The sequence below is a fragment of the Glossina fuscipes genome, unplaced genomic scaffold (assembly GCF_014805625.2).
Source record: "Glossina fuscipes isolate IAEA_lab_2018 unplaced genomic scaffold, Yale_Gfus_2 109, whole genome shotgun sequence".
NCBI classification, from domain to species: Eukaryota; Metazoa; Arthropoda; class Insecta; order Diptera; family Glossinidae; genus Glossina; species Glossina fuscipes.
This window is the reverse complement of record NW_023998452.1, coordinates 967,652-983,517: the sequence shown is the minus strand read 5'-3', so window position 1 is coordinate 983,517 and position 15,866 is coordinate 967,652. Positions and strand designations below refer to the sequence as shown.

Below are 15,866 nucleotides of genomic sequence, written 5' to 3'. Positions count from 1 at the left end.
TGCTTCGATTTGATTGAACTTGTGTGTTTGATTTCAGTTGGTGAACGTTTTTTTTATTTATTTATGTTTTTTTTTTGTTTTTGTTTTTTTTTTTATTTCTGTCCATAAGTAGTTCTTTCGTTTAAAGCGTTTACAAATATAGTTAAAGTTATTTATTTAATGTACTCAATAAACATATTTTTAGTTATAATTTTTATGGTATAAATTATATAAATGACATTAGTTTGCGTTGATGTACTCCAAAGCCAGAGCATAATGCTATGCTCGATGCAATAAAATAGATAATAATTTTCGCAGCAAGTATGCAGTAAACATTTAAATTGTTCGATCTAATGATTTTAAAAAAAAAAAAAATTTCAATGTTGTTTGGTGCATATTATATGAGCTTCTACTAGAAGCTATATGATGAGCTTGCACAAATAAATTGATGCCAGCTTTGATATGAAATCACTTGAACATGTATGCTTCAACGAACGAATACATATAAAATGTACGCACTTCTATTAGTTTCAATACAAAAAAATGATGCTTAAATGTGAAAGTAAAGCAAACTGAATAAGAAAGAGAAAAATTGAAAGAAAAAAAAAAAAAAAAAAGAAGAAAAATGTTTTTAGTATTGTTGTAATTTATTTAACCCTATAGTACTTAACATGGAGATGCACGCAACACTTTCAATAAAATATTATACACATTCCGCTCTTCTGGATACATATCGCTTTGACTGTGGCGGGAAATATATTATTGTGATCAAAAGGTAGTAAGATTAAGTTGTCTTTGATGCGAGATGGCGGAACATTATGAATCCCCTTCAGCGGGGCAAACTGTTGGCAGAGAAAATTGCATAAGCGTTATGCTTTGTTGCTATGAAGCTATTCGTCAGAATTATTGGCAGACAACTCTGAGCTTTTGCGTCCGGATACTGCAACTTATCAGACTGCGTAGGAGAGTTTTTCGTCAAGAAAAAGTCCCTTGAAGACATAGAGCCGACTGAAAAACACGCTTTCTATTACATGACACTAAAGTGACTATTGATAGTATTGACGCGAAACTTGACACAGACACTAGTTCAGCTGCTCTTCAGCTAAGAAAAAGGTATTTGTTCGCATGGCTGAGTTAACTGAAAGGGCTTTCTACTAATTTTTGGTTAGACCAAAATGCATTTTCGGTCAATGGATAGAATTTTAGGAGGTCCCGGCTATCTACTCTGATGCCTGTTTGGAAAATATTGCTCTCGTCCACGCTCAGGGGCGTTTACAAAGCTCTGCTAAGAGCGTCGCTTAGTGTCGTTGCTAGCGAAATTCGAATTTATCTTCACACCGTTATGTACTTAGACGTCCGTACGTCGATCTATATACCTATTTTTTATCTTTTCAAATATATGAAGCGTTCTCTATTTCTTGAGTTGGCCCTTATGTTACTTAGAAGCTCTTCATTTATGCTTTTTATTCGCATATGCAAGTTTGATTTTGTAAAGTGACGGCTGCCGTGTTGTGCATTCATGAGAAGTATGATCTCCATAAGGGAAAATGATATATTTACTCTACATATTGATTAATGCTAAGTTTAGTTGGCTGAGTTGAATTTGAAGACACAAGCTTTACTTCATTGCTACAAGGCGATGATTAGAATTGAAGATGCAATCAACACCTTTAGTCAACAACTTAAATGAATATCAGTCGCATACATATGTGTGTTTTTCTGTGCATCTGACTGTTCTTTGATTTTCACATACACTAATTATTCAGTCGTTCCATTCTACTTCAAACTTTTGTTATGATGATATGACAAATTTACTTTAATCTTAATTAATAAGCCATTCAATTATAATTTTTAGTGATTAATTATTAATTAATAAATTTGTTTTATTTCTCTGTTCGCTCGCTGTATCTATTTACATAAACACGCGTTCACTGTCCCACTGTGCAACCAACCAAGCATCCTTTTTATCATGTATTCATCAGATTAATTATTTAACCGTTTAATTACTAGTCTGAACAAATACCCCTCTTAACCATCCATGTGTATATCCTGTTCTATATACCTGTTTCTCAGCCCGATAATTTTATCATCTATCTGTTTGCCAAGCCAGTCAATTATTAGTTCACTCACCAGTCCATTCGATAGTAGCATTGATTCTTTCATTTTTATGCATCCATATGTCCGTAAGTCCAGTCAATTGTGCTTTTGCGTATTTTTCGATACGATATTCTATTCATTTGTCCGTCTACCTTTTTCACGTTCCTGCGTCACATTGTTTCTTCCCCGTTTGTTAAGCTGATCACATATTTGTTCAACCATCAGTTCGGTGGATTATCCCATATTCATTCGGTTTCTGCGGTCCCTGTATTTACTTGGTTTACGTTCATTGACTTATACGTCTGTGTCTCTGTCAACTTGATAATTTGTCCGTGGGATATCTTTTCCCGCCATGTTTGTACATCGGACCATGTGTCTCTCCATTACATCTGCTCTTGAATCCATCTTTGTCTATATTTGTCCGTCCATCTATCTAAAAACTAAGAACTAAGATCCTTCGGCCTTGCAAGGATTAAAATCTTCTGTACCAAGCCATTCATTATTTCATCACAAATCTTAATTATAGGTTATGCTAAAATATAAAGTGGCGATTAAAAGCGAACCACCCTATCATTTTTTTAAATTTTAATCAAAAAAATTTCAGGTGGGTTTGGCTTGTTTAATGTTCTTTATTACGTGCTGAACTACTTTGGATAAAGCTTTAACTTTAATTATGCAGTAAAGTAAATAATTTATTAGCAACAATGGATAATGTAAGCTGCAATTAAGTTCAATTCTATCAGCACTATCTTCTAAATTGCCTAAATCAAAACTTCTTAATATATATGATTAAGTAAATGCTACGATTGCGTAAAAAAACTGGACAATTAAAAATCACTTTGCAGGTAAACTAACTACCTTTGCTGCTGTTTTTATTGTTTTGCTTTGTTTTTCTATTTTCTTACCCAAAACGAAGCCCTAAAGGCCTAAAGCTTAACCTAAATTCTTCAATTCGATTGAAGGCTAAATGATTCTTAACAGTTTTAATTAAATCAGTATTGAAATAATTAAATCTTAGCTGTTGTTTTTGTTGTTGTTGTTGTTTTTCTCATATGATAGTTAACTTTTAAAACATTTTCTTAGCGAACAAGTGCGTGTAATTATGCACACGTTTGGTGAATAAAATCAGCGGAAAACATATATAATATATATATAAAGTAAAATTAATGACTTTTAAAAATTACACACATATGTGATTTCATAAAATATACAAATGTTAGACGCGAACTGTGGAATACGAAGAAAAAAAAAACCCGTCTGACAAAATGAAACCAACAGCATACGCACTAATTGCAGTAAATTGTAAATTGCGTCTCGTTTATAATTTGTGGTGTAGTTTTGCCTTCTCTTTCCATTTTCAATACGCAAAAGAAAAAAAAAAACAAAAAAAAATTAGTAACTTCAACCGATTCATGTTATACCGAACCGGTTCACTTATGTAGATTGAATTTTTTTCCATAATTAAACAACAACGGAGGAGGGTAGGAAAACATCAATTTTCTCAGATCACTTCGAATCACAAGAAAAATTTATCCGAAAGATGCATTTAGGAAAAGATTCAAAGATCAAATTAAATGCATCCGTCCGTTCATCCGGTTACATTTTCCATCCGTGTTCACTGCGAACATTGTCAATCTAAACTGAAATTGTCAATCTAAATTGACTTGATATCGCTCTTTTCAACAGCTTGGACATGCTCACCAATACTTTCACAATAACTATAACAAAGGAAGAGGACGAATCTCTACTAATAAAACATTTCAAAAGAGAAAAGGAAACAAACTTAACTTCACTTCCTTCAAATCTACTTCGAAATCGATTAAAATTTATTCGGAGCAACCATCGAAATTCGAAAACTTGGCTGACACGATCATAAGCAAGAAAATACGAAGCAGTTTTCACATTTCAAAAGATAAAGAATCTTCGGTTCCCCTATTTACTTATATCCCAATTTCTTGGCAACATCTTGAGTTCACTAATTTTATCGCCTTTATCAGGCTTAATAATATTCCATTGGAATATCTTACCATACCTTAGCTAAGGAGTTAAGTATCTGAGATTCGCCTTAAATCATAGTTGGATTCGAACTTTTAAGTTTCTTTTTCATATGTTGAAACCTTAGTTATGAATTCAGTTAAATTCATTTAAAATGTAATTAACAATATGTGATGACGTGTGCTTTGTTGCCTTTTGCCAACAACAACAACAAAAACAACAACAGCAATAACAACCGCAACAGTCGCAAATCACATACAACAACTGATTTTTATCAGTTAAAGAAAAACAAAAAAAAAAATAAAAGAAAAAGAATTGAAACTATTAGACATATATTCGTTATTTACACACACACCCACTTAATTATTTGACATTTAAGTTTAGGTCTTTTAAAATTGTACGAATACCACCAACCAAGCCTTGTATTTGATTTATTTTCTTCAATTTCAAGGTACAATATCAATGAACTAAGTTTCAAGTATTGAAAATCGATTACATGTGTGATTTGTTACTTACTTGAGCCATTGAAGCCACGGCTAGACCGAAGGCGAATGATATTTGTTCCACCGACCCGCCAATGCAACTAAATAAGCCCAGAAAAAGTAGGACAAATGTGCCGACAAACTCAGCCAATAACTCTTTCCAGAGCTGTTTATTTTCTTTCAAATCGTTTACACCGACTATGTCGCCCATATCTGGAAGCAAATTAAACAAATGATTAAACATGTTAATAAGCAAAAACAAGTAAAAGCATTTTAGTGTACAGTAGCTTGCTGTCAAAATTCCTAAATCAGCCTACAGTTCATACGACTCATATAATGACTATTCAAAATAAGACACTATATGGCAGGCTGTCGAAAAAGGAGTCCAATCCGAAACATTACCGACAGTGTTCATCCTTGGGCTGAAGTGTGTCAGTGTATAAAATTTCATGAAAATATCTCAAAAATTGCGGCCTCTAACTTGGTTGACACACGAAAACAAGACGGACCGCCAAACTTAAACCGATTCAGAAAGTAATTGTGAATCGATCGGTAATGGTAAAAGGTGGTACTATCCAAAGTACTATTCCAACTCCTTCTATGTGTTGAACCATGAGCGATGTAGGGAATAAAAAGTAAAAAATACAAATAATAATAATTCATAAGAGATTCATTTAAATGATTACTCGACTTGAGTGAAAACTAAATTTCATAAGTTTTCAAAAGAAGTTTCTGCGTTAATGTCGTAATGACGTAATGTATGTTCGTACAGACAGTAGGTTGCATAGGAACGACCAAAGCAGAACAAACATTGCTGGCTAATGAGCTTGTAGTCTTTAATTTACGTTTTTATTTCAGTAATAATAAAAGCTCAGGCAATTGTCAACCCATTTTGGATACTCACGACAATTCTTTAAACTAAAGCGTACGTAGTCCTTACTCTATCAGGACTTATATAGAGTCTAAGAACAATTCTCTCTACATCTATCTCTCTGTCTATGTGACAGCTTTTTTAGTAAAAAATAAAAAAATGTAGAAGACTTCTTGCATTTCTTACATTGTCCAGGATATTATCGGTTGCCAAGCTTATGCAAGTTTGCGTTGGCTTGGGGGTTCACTTGCAATTTGGTCCTGTACCGGTTGGGGGGTGTGGCTCTATGCTAATTGTGTACATGCTTTTTTTCTTTTTTTTTTTTCCTTCTTATTTGTTTTATTGTACTTTTACTAAGTTTTAATATTAATTAATTTAAGATTTACTTCAAGAGTCAATCGAACTCGACTGCCATTTTGTTTTAGTTGAGTTTCTTGTATAAGTGGAGTAAATAAGTAATAATATTGCGTATAATAAATTTTTATAAAAAATATCAATTTTTATTAACATTTATTTAGATTGTAAATTTTAGATTATAATAGTCTTATGATATAAAAAGAAGAAAACGTTGAATTGTGCAGAAAGAAAGGAGAGTAGGAAAAAAGACAATTGTGTTGTCGAGCAAAGGTAATCATTTATTACCTTGGACTACTTCATTACTACAATTTAAAATTAAGAATTTAATGAAAAATTATATATTTTGACTGTACGAAAAATCTTTGAGCTTTGCGGGAGGAGATCAAAAAATAGATCCTAACATGGCATAGTAATGAATAAGAAAAACTCGGTCGCTTTTGAAAGTTTTCCTTTTAAATCGAAAGCATTCAAAAAAATTTGTCCCATCTTCATCCAAACATTCCATCCTCATTTAGTGAAAAATTTTTTTCATATAATGACATCGAAACTAGTGCTTTCGTCTGTTCCCTGTCAATAGGTTTTTGAGTATCCAACAAAAAAAAAAGTCTTCAAGATTCACAGAGAGATTGGTAAACAGAAAAGCGGGTGTGCAGAGAACCATGTGGACGGAAAGAAAGATTCCTGAAAAGGTAGGAAGACAGTTGAAGACGGTTGAGAAAAGCTGGAAGGAAGTTTGCGAAAAAGGCAATGGAATCAAGTAAGCAGATGGTTCGATAATGTACGGGAAGAAGGTTGGGTCGGCAAACAGATCCAAAAATAAGAGAATAGGCAGGAACAGATCAACCAGTGGACATGCGGACTCTTAGATAGATAGGCAGGCAATAGAATAGGTTGAAAGACGTAAAGATTGACAGTCAGACATACAAATTAACTGGAATAACGCTTAGAGGAAAGGATAAATGAACATTTTAATTGATAGACAAACATAGAAATATTATCACGCAGAGGGATTGGCAGAAGTGAGTTTGGAGGACGGAGATAAGAGAAGATGGGCTAACGGGAAGACTGAATAACGGACAGAGGCGAAGGTATATGGACATAGGGACTAACTACTGACGGACTAGCAGGACGAACACATAAACGAATGGGCCGGGGTCGGGTGCAATATATTTGTACAAGAAGTTAAATTTCTTGCAAATTATTTTCTTGATATTCGCTCAACTTCTATTTTAGATTATTTACTGACATATGCAATTTAACTAGACTTTTAAAAGTAAATCTTAAGGCAAACATTAGAAGTTACGTTTAGAAAGTACAAAATGCAAAGAAAAAACCAGTCCGTGTATAAACAAACAAAGAGAGAAAACTCTCTGTCCTTTAAAAGAGAAACAGAAGAGGTTTTAATAACGCAACCGAAATCAACTTTTTATTCGAATTCACGTACGATCGCGGCAACATCAAGCACACTGACCTATCTTCCGGACCATTACAACTAGCTCGACATGGAAACTAATGAACTTCATCTCACACATTTTCCTAAAAAATCGAACCGCATAAAACGAGGTTCGCTGTTGATGATATTTACTTTTCTCTCTTAATATGATCGATCATTTATCCGACGAAGTTCCCTATATACGTAACACAGTATGACGATTAGAATGAATGAAGGCAAAAGAAAGAGAGAGGGAGTGTGCGCCATCTTACCGAGTAAGCATTGACTGCCTATACTCTAAGCATAATAAATGTTTGTCAGACTTGATTACGCTTGATGTGTACCGAATAAAAGAGAAAAGTTTACAAAAGTGCAGTAAGTCAGCTTAAAATCACTTAACGAGTTGATCTGTTTAAGTTTCAATCTTTTATTTCGCGTGAATAGAAAATGTGATGAGGATATGACTATGCAACATAGAAGCCCTCACCTGCCTTTTGTTTTGTTTTTACTTTTTCAAATAAAATTTTTTCATAAAACATTGCGTATTAAGTGATCGTTTTATTAGCCAGAATTAGCCGAGAGCGTTCGAATAAACAAACTAGTTGTTAAGGCAACAATTAGCAAGTAGCCCTCTTACGGACAGCATTGACTAATCTTTGCCAAGTTTATAATTAAAAAGCAAAAGCAAAAAACATGAAAACAAGTTTTTGATATCACTGTAAAATTCATCTTCATCTTTAAACATGAATTCATTAAGTATTGGTTTAACCTGTCGCACCTTAAACTAACCAGTCATAAAGGTATAGAAATAAGTAAAAAACAAACGTAGGTGTCGCTAAATTGGATTTTTTTTCTTTCAAAGTCATTGTAGACAATTCGTTTTTTTTAGGACGAGCGACGGAAATGAATAACAACTTTTCGTATATTCGAACGTTTTACCCAATGCCCGGAAGGTCGCTTAAACTTCCATGATTGTTGATATCATCGCTATCGCAAATTGCGATTTTTTTTAATCTCCGTATTATGAAAATTGAAAATTTTTCCATTGGGCGCAGTTAAGAGCAGCAATAGTCCATATCATGGTCAACGGTATAGTTGTATTTCCTTAAGGTAATCGATGCGGAAAAAAAAGGGTCTTTAAACAACCTAAACATCCAGGAGATATTGGTTTTTTCTAGCGTTTTAATATTACCACAAAGTATCGCGTACGACCTAGGGATCAATCAATCCTGGAAATCTTTAGTCTAAGTTCATTGCTAGCAGTAAAACCAAGTCGGTTTGGGACACAAACAGTGCGCTGTGTTTGACGGGTGAGGGTTAAGGTCTGATTCATACAGTATCACTTGACTACGAGTGATCAATTTGCACGTGGCGTTTGGTGAAAAACTACTATAATCTAGATTTGAACCAAAGTTAATTGTCCAACACTTTTATTAGTCGACTCAAGTTCCTCGTAAACTTTGATTTAGTTCATAACCCGTGCAGAAATTATTCAGTTCTTTACTGAGGTTCTGTTATGCCCAGTTCGTCGACGCCTCTCTATTCTAACTTTTGGGTCGATTGGCTCCTTCCTGTGCAAGATACGGAGTATCTTTCTGTCTGTGAGCCTGCGAGGCACATTGTCGTAGAATTAGTTGTAACAACACGTGTACGGATTAGGGTTAAGAGTGCTTCGCTTGATTTTGGTGCTGTGTGCCTTGTAATTACTAGGCTTGGACCCGCACGACAAACACTTATTCTCACGCGCAACATCTCGAGAATTATGTACAAGTTAAAGTGACTGGCTTGCAAATAAGTTTCTTCAAAAGGCCTGCGTTTCTTCTGAAAAGTAAATCGAATGATGAGAGAAATACTCAGCTAAGCACTTTTTACTAATAAAAATCTCAGAGAAAAAATACTCGTTCGATTTCACTCTGCCCGGTGTTGCTCTCGTCTATATTTCTTTCTAAAACAGCTCGATATCCTCAATGTAATACATTACTGTTTAATCGAATCATTCAAATAATCAGTTAATCCTGGACAATCAGAGAGACGAGAGAACTTCGGGGCAGTAGGCTTAGAAAGATGTCGAGCTTAAAGAACATTTCGAGCCAAGAAGCTGTTGGCCTTGGAAAAGAAGGAGGACCAATATAGTAGCTTTCGTTCGATATACCAGCAACAGTGAACCAAATAGCTTAGAAGTACCAATAAAAGCCATTAAAACGATTTTTTTTTCTACGATAAACTGCGACCAGCTCTTCAAGCAGCTGCTCAGCGAATATTACGATTACGAGAGGTCCATACATAAAGTTCAAGGCAAAAAAGCTTGAAAGCGGCCGGGAAATTGTCATCCTTGCGACATTTTGCACTAAGCACTTGAATATTTAGTTTCTCCTTTTCTATCTATAGGAAAGATTGTGCATCGATGCTTGCCACCTTGAGTCCGCGCATCAGGCTTGAAGAAACCTTGCCATTCAAGCGTATAAGTTTAATATGAAATCAGATTAAAACATCAAAGTAGGTCAACTTAATTTTATTTACCTTGTCCTAGGTTCCCAACAACATTTATGTTTATTTCTATTGAATTAAAATGTTATTAAAAGATGCAAAATAAAAAGAAAAAAAAAAAACAAAATAAAATAAAATAGTCAGACAATTAAGTAAATCTTGTGCTGATTCATACGTACGTATTGTTGAGACTTATAAGAATAACTTGTTAATAAGCCAATATTAAATCTAAATATAAAAAGAAAACAAATAATCGCGCTGTGTTTAATAAATAAAAACAGAAAACAATTTCAAGTTCACACAGGCCACACATTCGTAGTCACATTCATGTTTAACTGGTTTGCTTGTCAAATTTATTTACGTATGTTTGTTTGTTTGTTTGTTGAGTAAAAACTGATAGGAAATCATGTCAAAATCATGTCAACAAATAACTCGAGAGTCACGTTTTTAGGAAGATGTGTTTCATTACTTTTTAAAAGATTTGTTTTATTATTATTATTATTACTATTTTTATTATTATTTGTTTAATCTTAAGCTCGGTGTGATTTATTATTAAACGATAACATATATGCAAATAAGCAAATTGTAAAAAATGTTCTTTTTTATTAATGTTTTTATTGTTGTCATTGCTGCTGTTTTTTCTTTAAACCTCATTAATGATTTCCATAGAATCATCTCCTCCTTGATTTATATTTCGCTGTTCATCATATTGTTCTCATGGGGATTTGAATATTAAAATAAAAAAATAAAAAAACACCGCAACAGTAATATAAATGTGCAGGACAAATTTTTTTAATTGCTATTAAAAAAATTAATTTAATTAACAAAAAAAAATTCATTAACGAAATCAAAATCTGTTTTGCAATTTAATGGCAAAAGCCCAAGCAACTTGTAAAGCTACGGTCGTTACGAGCCGAACATGGAATGCCCATCATTTAAGATTTATAGTGTGGAAACCTAGTTCAAAGAAAAGGCCACTTAAAAAGTTCAGCTCGCTAAAGGCCGAATTTTGATTGCCAGGAATCCCGGGTAAACGAAAAAGATGGCGTCAGCTGGTTGCAAGGGAAAATTGCGACTCTGTATGCTAAGCAAAACGAAACCAAAAACCAATTGTTCTAGATACGCGGACGTGTTCATCCGATACTACGCGGACAATCTCAAGCATTTTATTGTTAAGCTTTTGTAATGTCTTTTATACCCTACATTACTTAGTATGACAAAGTCAAATAGATGATGGAATAGGCGGAGGTATCGTTTGCGGCCTTGACTACTGTGCGATAGCGACCTAATTAGCTGTCCATCCAAGTTCACTCTTAATATCGACCTTGTGCTTTAGTCGCTTTTCATATGGACAGATATTGTCAACGAGCCAATGTACGCAGACAATAAAGTAACAACCACACCATTGGTGAAAAGTCAACACCATCACGTTGCGAAACGCTTTCCTCATAAGCTACGAATCGTCGCCTTCATTAGATCTTTCTTGTCTGTGACTCTACAATTAGGCAATCTATTCTGTTGTATAGTTCGGACACAATGGACTCCTGTGTCGATAAAGTAGTAGTATGTGAGAGGTAATGATACGTGAAGATTATCGAAAATCACTATATGATTCCTAACTCTTAGTATCACTTTCACTAATCGTAAGACGTCATTATTGGTGACTCCCAAATCTGACTCATCTGCTAGTCTATACTTGCTTTCTCCTTTTCCGGGATTCACTGCGAAACGAGATGTATATGCCATAGGACTTGCTTTTAGCCGTACCTGTAGGGCTTATTCGGCAAATATTGTTTCAGTCAATTACCCATTTTAGGAAGTTTTTCGCAAAGGCGTTTTTTTAGCATAGAAGCACGCCTATTCAAAGTTCAAGCATACGTATACTGCGTGCACTTCACTGTCTCAGCGTAAACACTCGCATATAACTTAAAAACTTTTATTCTCAGCGCCATAACGTGATGTTTACACACTCTCTCAGAAAACGGCGATATGAAATTCATACATCGATTATATTGGCATAGGGAAGCAATTCAGCTTCAGACTTTTAATCATCATGATCTTTCGGATTAAATCGCAGAATAGTCATACTGTAAGGATTTAAACCTACATTGTGGTCCTGTTATTGGCTTCGAAACCTTTCATGCAGGAAGTTCTCATTTCTTGACATCCATGAATGAATTTGGGAGCTTGTGATAGACCATGGAAGTAATAAAGATAAAGGAAGTTAGGTTCTACGCAGGGAGCCTCTAGTCAATGGCACCTCAGCAGTGCTTATTGGGATAGTAGCTTCACAGTTTATTTCGATTCCTTTGGTTAATTAAAATTTATTTAATTACCACCATCGCATTCTCCAAGCCTTCAGATACCTATTATATGCATTTCTCAGGTAGCACATCCTGATCTTCCCTTTACACTCGATTCTTGTTGGAGTCACCATTTGCTCATGCCACGCCTGCTATTACCCGTGTATGAATAAAAAAGCGCAGCTTGTCATTCTTGCCAGATTTCAGTGGAGAATTAGCGAGAATCTCAATTCTGATTAATTCGTCTTTGTCTACCTTCTACCAATCTTATAAAACCAATATGAGAAGAAAATCTAAAGACAATTTGGACTGGCAACCTCCTAAATAAACAACCTATGGTTCTCATATAAATTTGAGTTATCACAATACCGATTTGTCCATGCTTAAGTCCGCATTGCAATTTTTGCTGTTTTGTGAACTCAATCGATAATTCCGTAGAGGCCTACGCAATTTCAGGTCTGCTGTGAATTCAGTAGAGTTATATTTATTTTTCCTTCTGGTTCTTGGATCAGGTCACGTCATTGGCACTGCACTTGTACTTATTAACTCCTTAGGCTAAATTAATTAACTCAAGCAAGACAAGTTAAGTTCGTTGTAAAGCGGACATAGATTAATCGCTAAATTCAAGTTCAATGAAATCTCTGAGTTATTGGTTTTATATCGGCTTACAAAAAGTAATAATACCGGTAAAAAAAAAAAAACATCGCCTGTCAATCACAGTTATGAAACGAAATACAAAAAACCGCTATCACTGCCAACGCCAAGAACAACGGCAACGCTTGTAAGTAAGTGTATTTGTGCACATTATATTAGAAAAAGTCTTTAATCACCTTTGTGCTTACAATGTATACGTACACTTTACGGTCCGTTATATACTTAAACATTGATAAATGTTTGTTTGAAAATTTAATCATTAATTAACATCGCATATATACTCTAAACAAACATCAGAATGCAGAGTGCAGTGTGCATTGAAAACTAATTTAAATGCATTCGCAATTTATCGTAGTTTATCGTAATTTTCTTAAAGCAAAGATAACTTAGTTAGACAAGCAAGCGAACATGAACAGAACGACGCACGGACCGTTTGGCTGTTCGTTCACACTCTTTAATTACTCGGCAATGCTTGAATGAGATTTTTATTTATTACATTCGCCGCGCCTTACTCTGCTGCTCTGATAAAATTCCATTTACTGTATATAGTTAAGCTGCTAACACTACTTAAGTAGTAGAAAATTTTCTGTTACTTTTTACTTGAAAGGGAAGAAAGGAATTTTCTTTTCAATATTTGTTATCGGATTAACTTACTTGCAATTTATTTTCTTATAATAACTTTTGCACTAGCAATGAAAAACTAAATATAATTAAGTAAATTTTTTTTGCATTTTTAAAACCAATGCGATAAAAGTGCAATAATAACAATTTGTAACTTTGACGATACATTTTAAGCTAAAAATACATTTTCCAAGTGAAGCTTATATTTTTTTTGGATAGATAAAGAACTCATATCGAACTATAGGCGCGTGGCGAGCAATACGTAATGTAATGCAAGCACTACATTAGCCTTCCTGTCGTAAGAGTGATGAAAAACTTAGTTTCTTTCGATGAAGAAAAACGGACGATATATGTATGGCATGTATCGTAAAAAAAAAAATAAAAATAAAAAATATCTAGTGATCAGTTCAACAATTATAGTTAGTAGTGAACTAACCGACGGACACACTGATACATTACCGAATAGACGTTGACTTTTAACGATAACTGACAGATAGATTAACATACATGGGATACACTTGTCTTACGTGGTTCACGATGGGATACTAACAAATCCTTACCAACATCGTTTACTTCTGATCAATTTATCTAATTTCGAACGTGGAAGGCCTTTAAATAGACTTTTTATAATAAATAGACTTTTTAATGAAATAAATAGACTTTTTAATGAAATTTATTCAAAGAGATTTTTCGTCATCATTTTTGCTTGATTTAACATTCTGTCAAAAGTCGCAGATAATTTCCGTCTTCTTAAGTTGTCTCAATGTAGGACTAATTATGAACTCTTTTTTTCTTTTTCGCGTGTCATGTAAACAATTTAATGATGCTTATTGTTTGCTTGCAATGGACGGTTCCATTACACGATTCAGATTGCTTCTTTACGCAGTTGCATTCATCATAAGGCGAATCTGAGGTACTCACGATATCAACCCTTGCATTATAGTTTTCTGTTGATACTTTTTGTATCACATTCAGTAATTCATCGTAGTGTAAAACCGATCCTTATTGGGGAAGAGTTGTTAATGAACTGTGTGAATTTTTACTCCTTATTATCTATATTGCTGACGCTAGACGAATTTCGCTGTGAAGTCCTAATAAAAAATTAATTTTAAATTTAATTTTCAAATTAAATTTTTGAAATGAAAGTTTAATGTTAAAATAAATAACAAATTGCATTATATGTATATATAAGCTTATTCTCTGTATAGGTTTTCCCTACTTTGCGTAACTCATTTAAATAGTTTGTCCTTAAAACGTTAGTGCGTAACGGCTGGTTATTAGCTTATATTTCATGTATAAATACAATAAAATAGACTGACGAATAGGCGGATCAATTAGGAATCAGACGGATGCTGATGAGATTGGCTGATTATAGTACTAGACTATAAGTACAGACGATCAGGCATGCTAATAAATTCACTCAACTACGGTAGTGGTCACACTAGTAGAATAATTGACAAAGAGGCAGGGTTAATGAACAAATGTGGGTTTAATGAAACAAACAAAAAATTAAGACAACTACAGGTATTTTGCGCTAATTCCACCTTGCGATTATTACGAATTCCACCTTTCCACCTTTGGTTCCACCTTTATACTCGGGGTAATGTTTCGGTGAATAAACGGAATATTATTATTGAACGTGAAAGTATTAAAGATAGCCTAAGCTTATCTAGTATGTACTGAGCTTCGCATTTATTTTCGCTCTCTTTGATCAATAATTCTTCGAACGATTTTGATCAATCACTAAAGCAAAAGACTCAACTTATTAAAAAAGAATTCGAAATTCGAGAAAAAGCTCTTCTAACCCGATTCAATTCGACCCGAGCCAGCTGAGTGAAACGCTGTTCATTTCAGAGAGGTACTTAACGGGTATTTATCATTTTAAAATAATGTAAATGAAAACCATACAATTCTTTGGTCCCTTTAAAATTGTCCAGAAAAAAGCGTTAATATCATAAATTTTTTATACCACCAAGTTTTATAAGCACTTTTTTCTAATTCATTATACCTTACACCACTTGTAAGACAGCGTATATTAAGTTAATACGGTCGCATGGAACACCCGAAAGGGCTTAAGATAGACCTACCTTTTGTTATACCGATTGACTCAGAATCATTTTCTAGATTGAACTAAGCCTGTCTGTCTGTCTGTCCATTTGAAGTCTGCCAGGTATATTTGTGTTCAAGCTGCCGGTTCCTATTTTTAAGATATTTTGATGCAATTTGGTGCACAGATGTACTTTGGCCCAAGGATGAACGCCTTGATGAAAGTGGTCCGGATCGGTCTACTTTTTCATTCACTCTCCATCTAACGCCCCATTCTGACAAGTCATTATAAGAAAGAAATTTCCAATTTTCAAAATTTCTCGGCAAAGGTGGCTAAATGAAAGTATATCGACATTCTAAATTGATGTGAAAACTTTGAACCGGCTGGAGCAAATTTTTGAGTCTCTTCTCATATAATCATTCCTAAGGAAACCGAAGCTTTATATAGTCGAATTTCCAATATTTCGTGATGAAAAATGGCTCATAATAGTAAGTTGGTAAAGAGATCTGGCTTACCGAATTTGGACCACGTAGGTCTATTC

At 34.1% G+C, this 15,866-nt stretch overlaps 1 protein-coding gene across 1 annotated transcript in view; it reads right to left on the bottom strand.

Moving 5' to 3' along the window:
- The window catches only part of LOC119638722 (aquaporin-like), a 35,392-nt gene that overhangs the window by 4,109 nt on the left and 15,417 nt on the right, over positions 1-15,866 (bottom strand). The window contains exon 2 of the mRNA XM_038035675.1: positions 4,588-4,766. Within this exon, the coding sequence (XP_037891603.1) occupies positions 4,588-4,766 (179 nt within the window). The remainder of the gene's footprint in view (positions 1-4,587; positions 4,767-15,866) is intronic.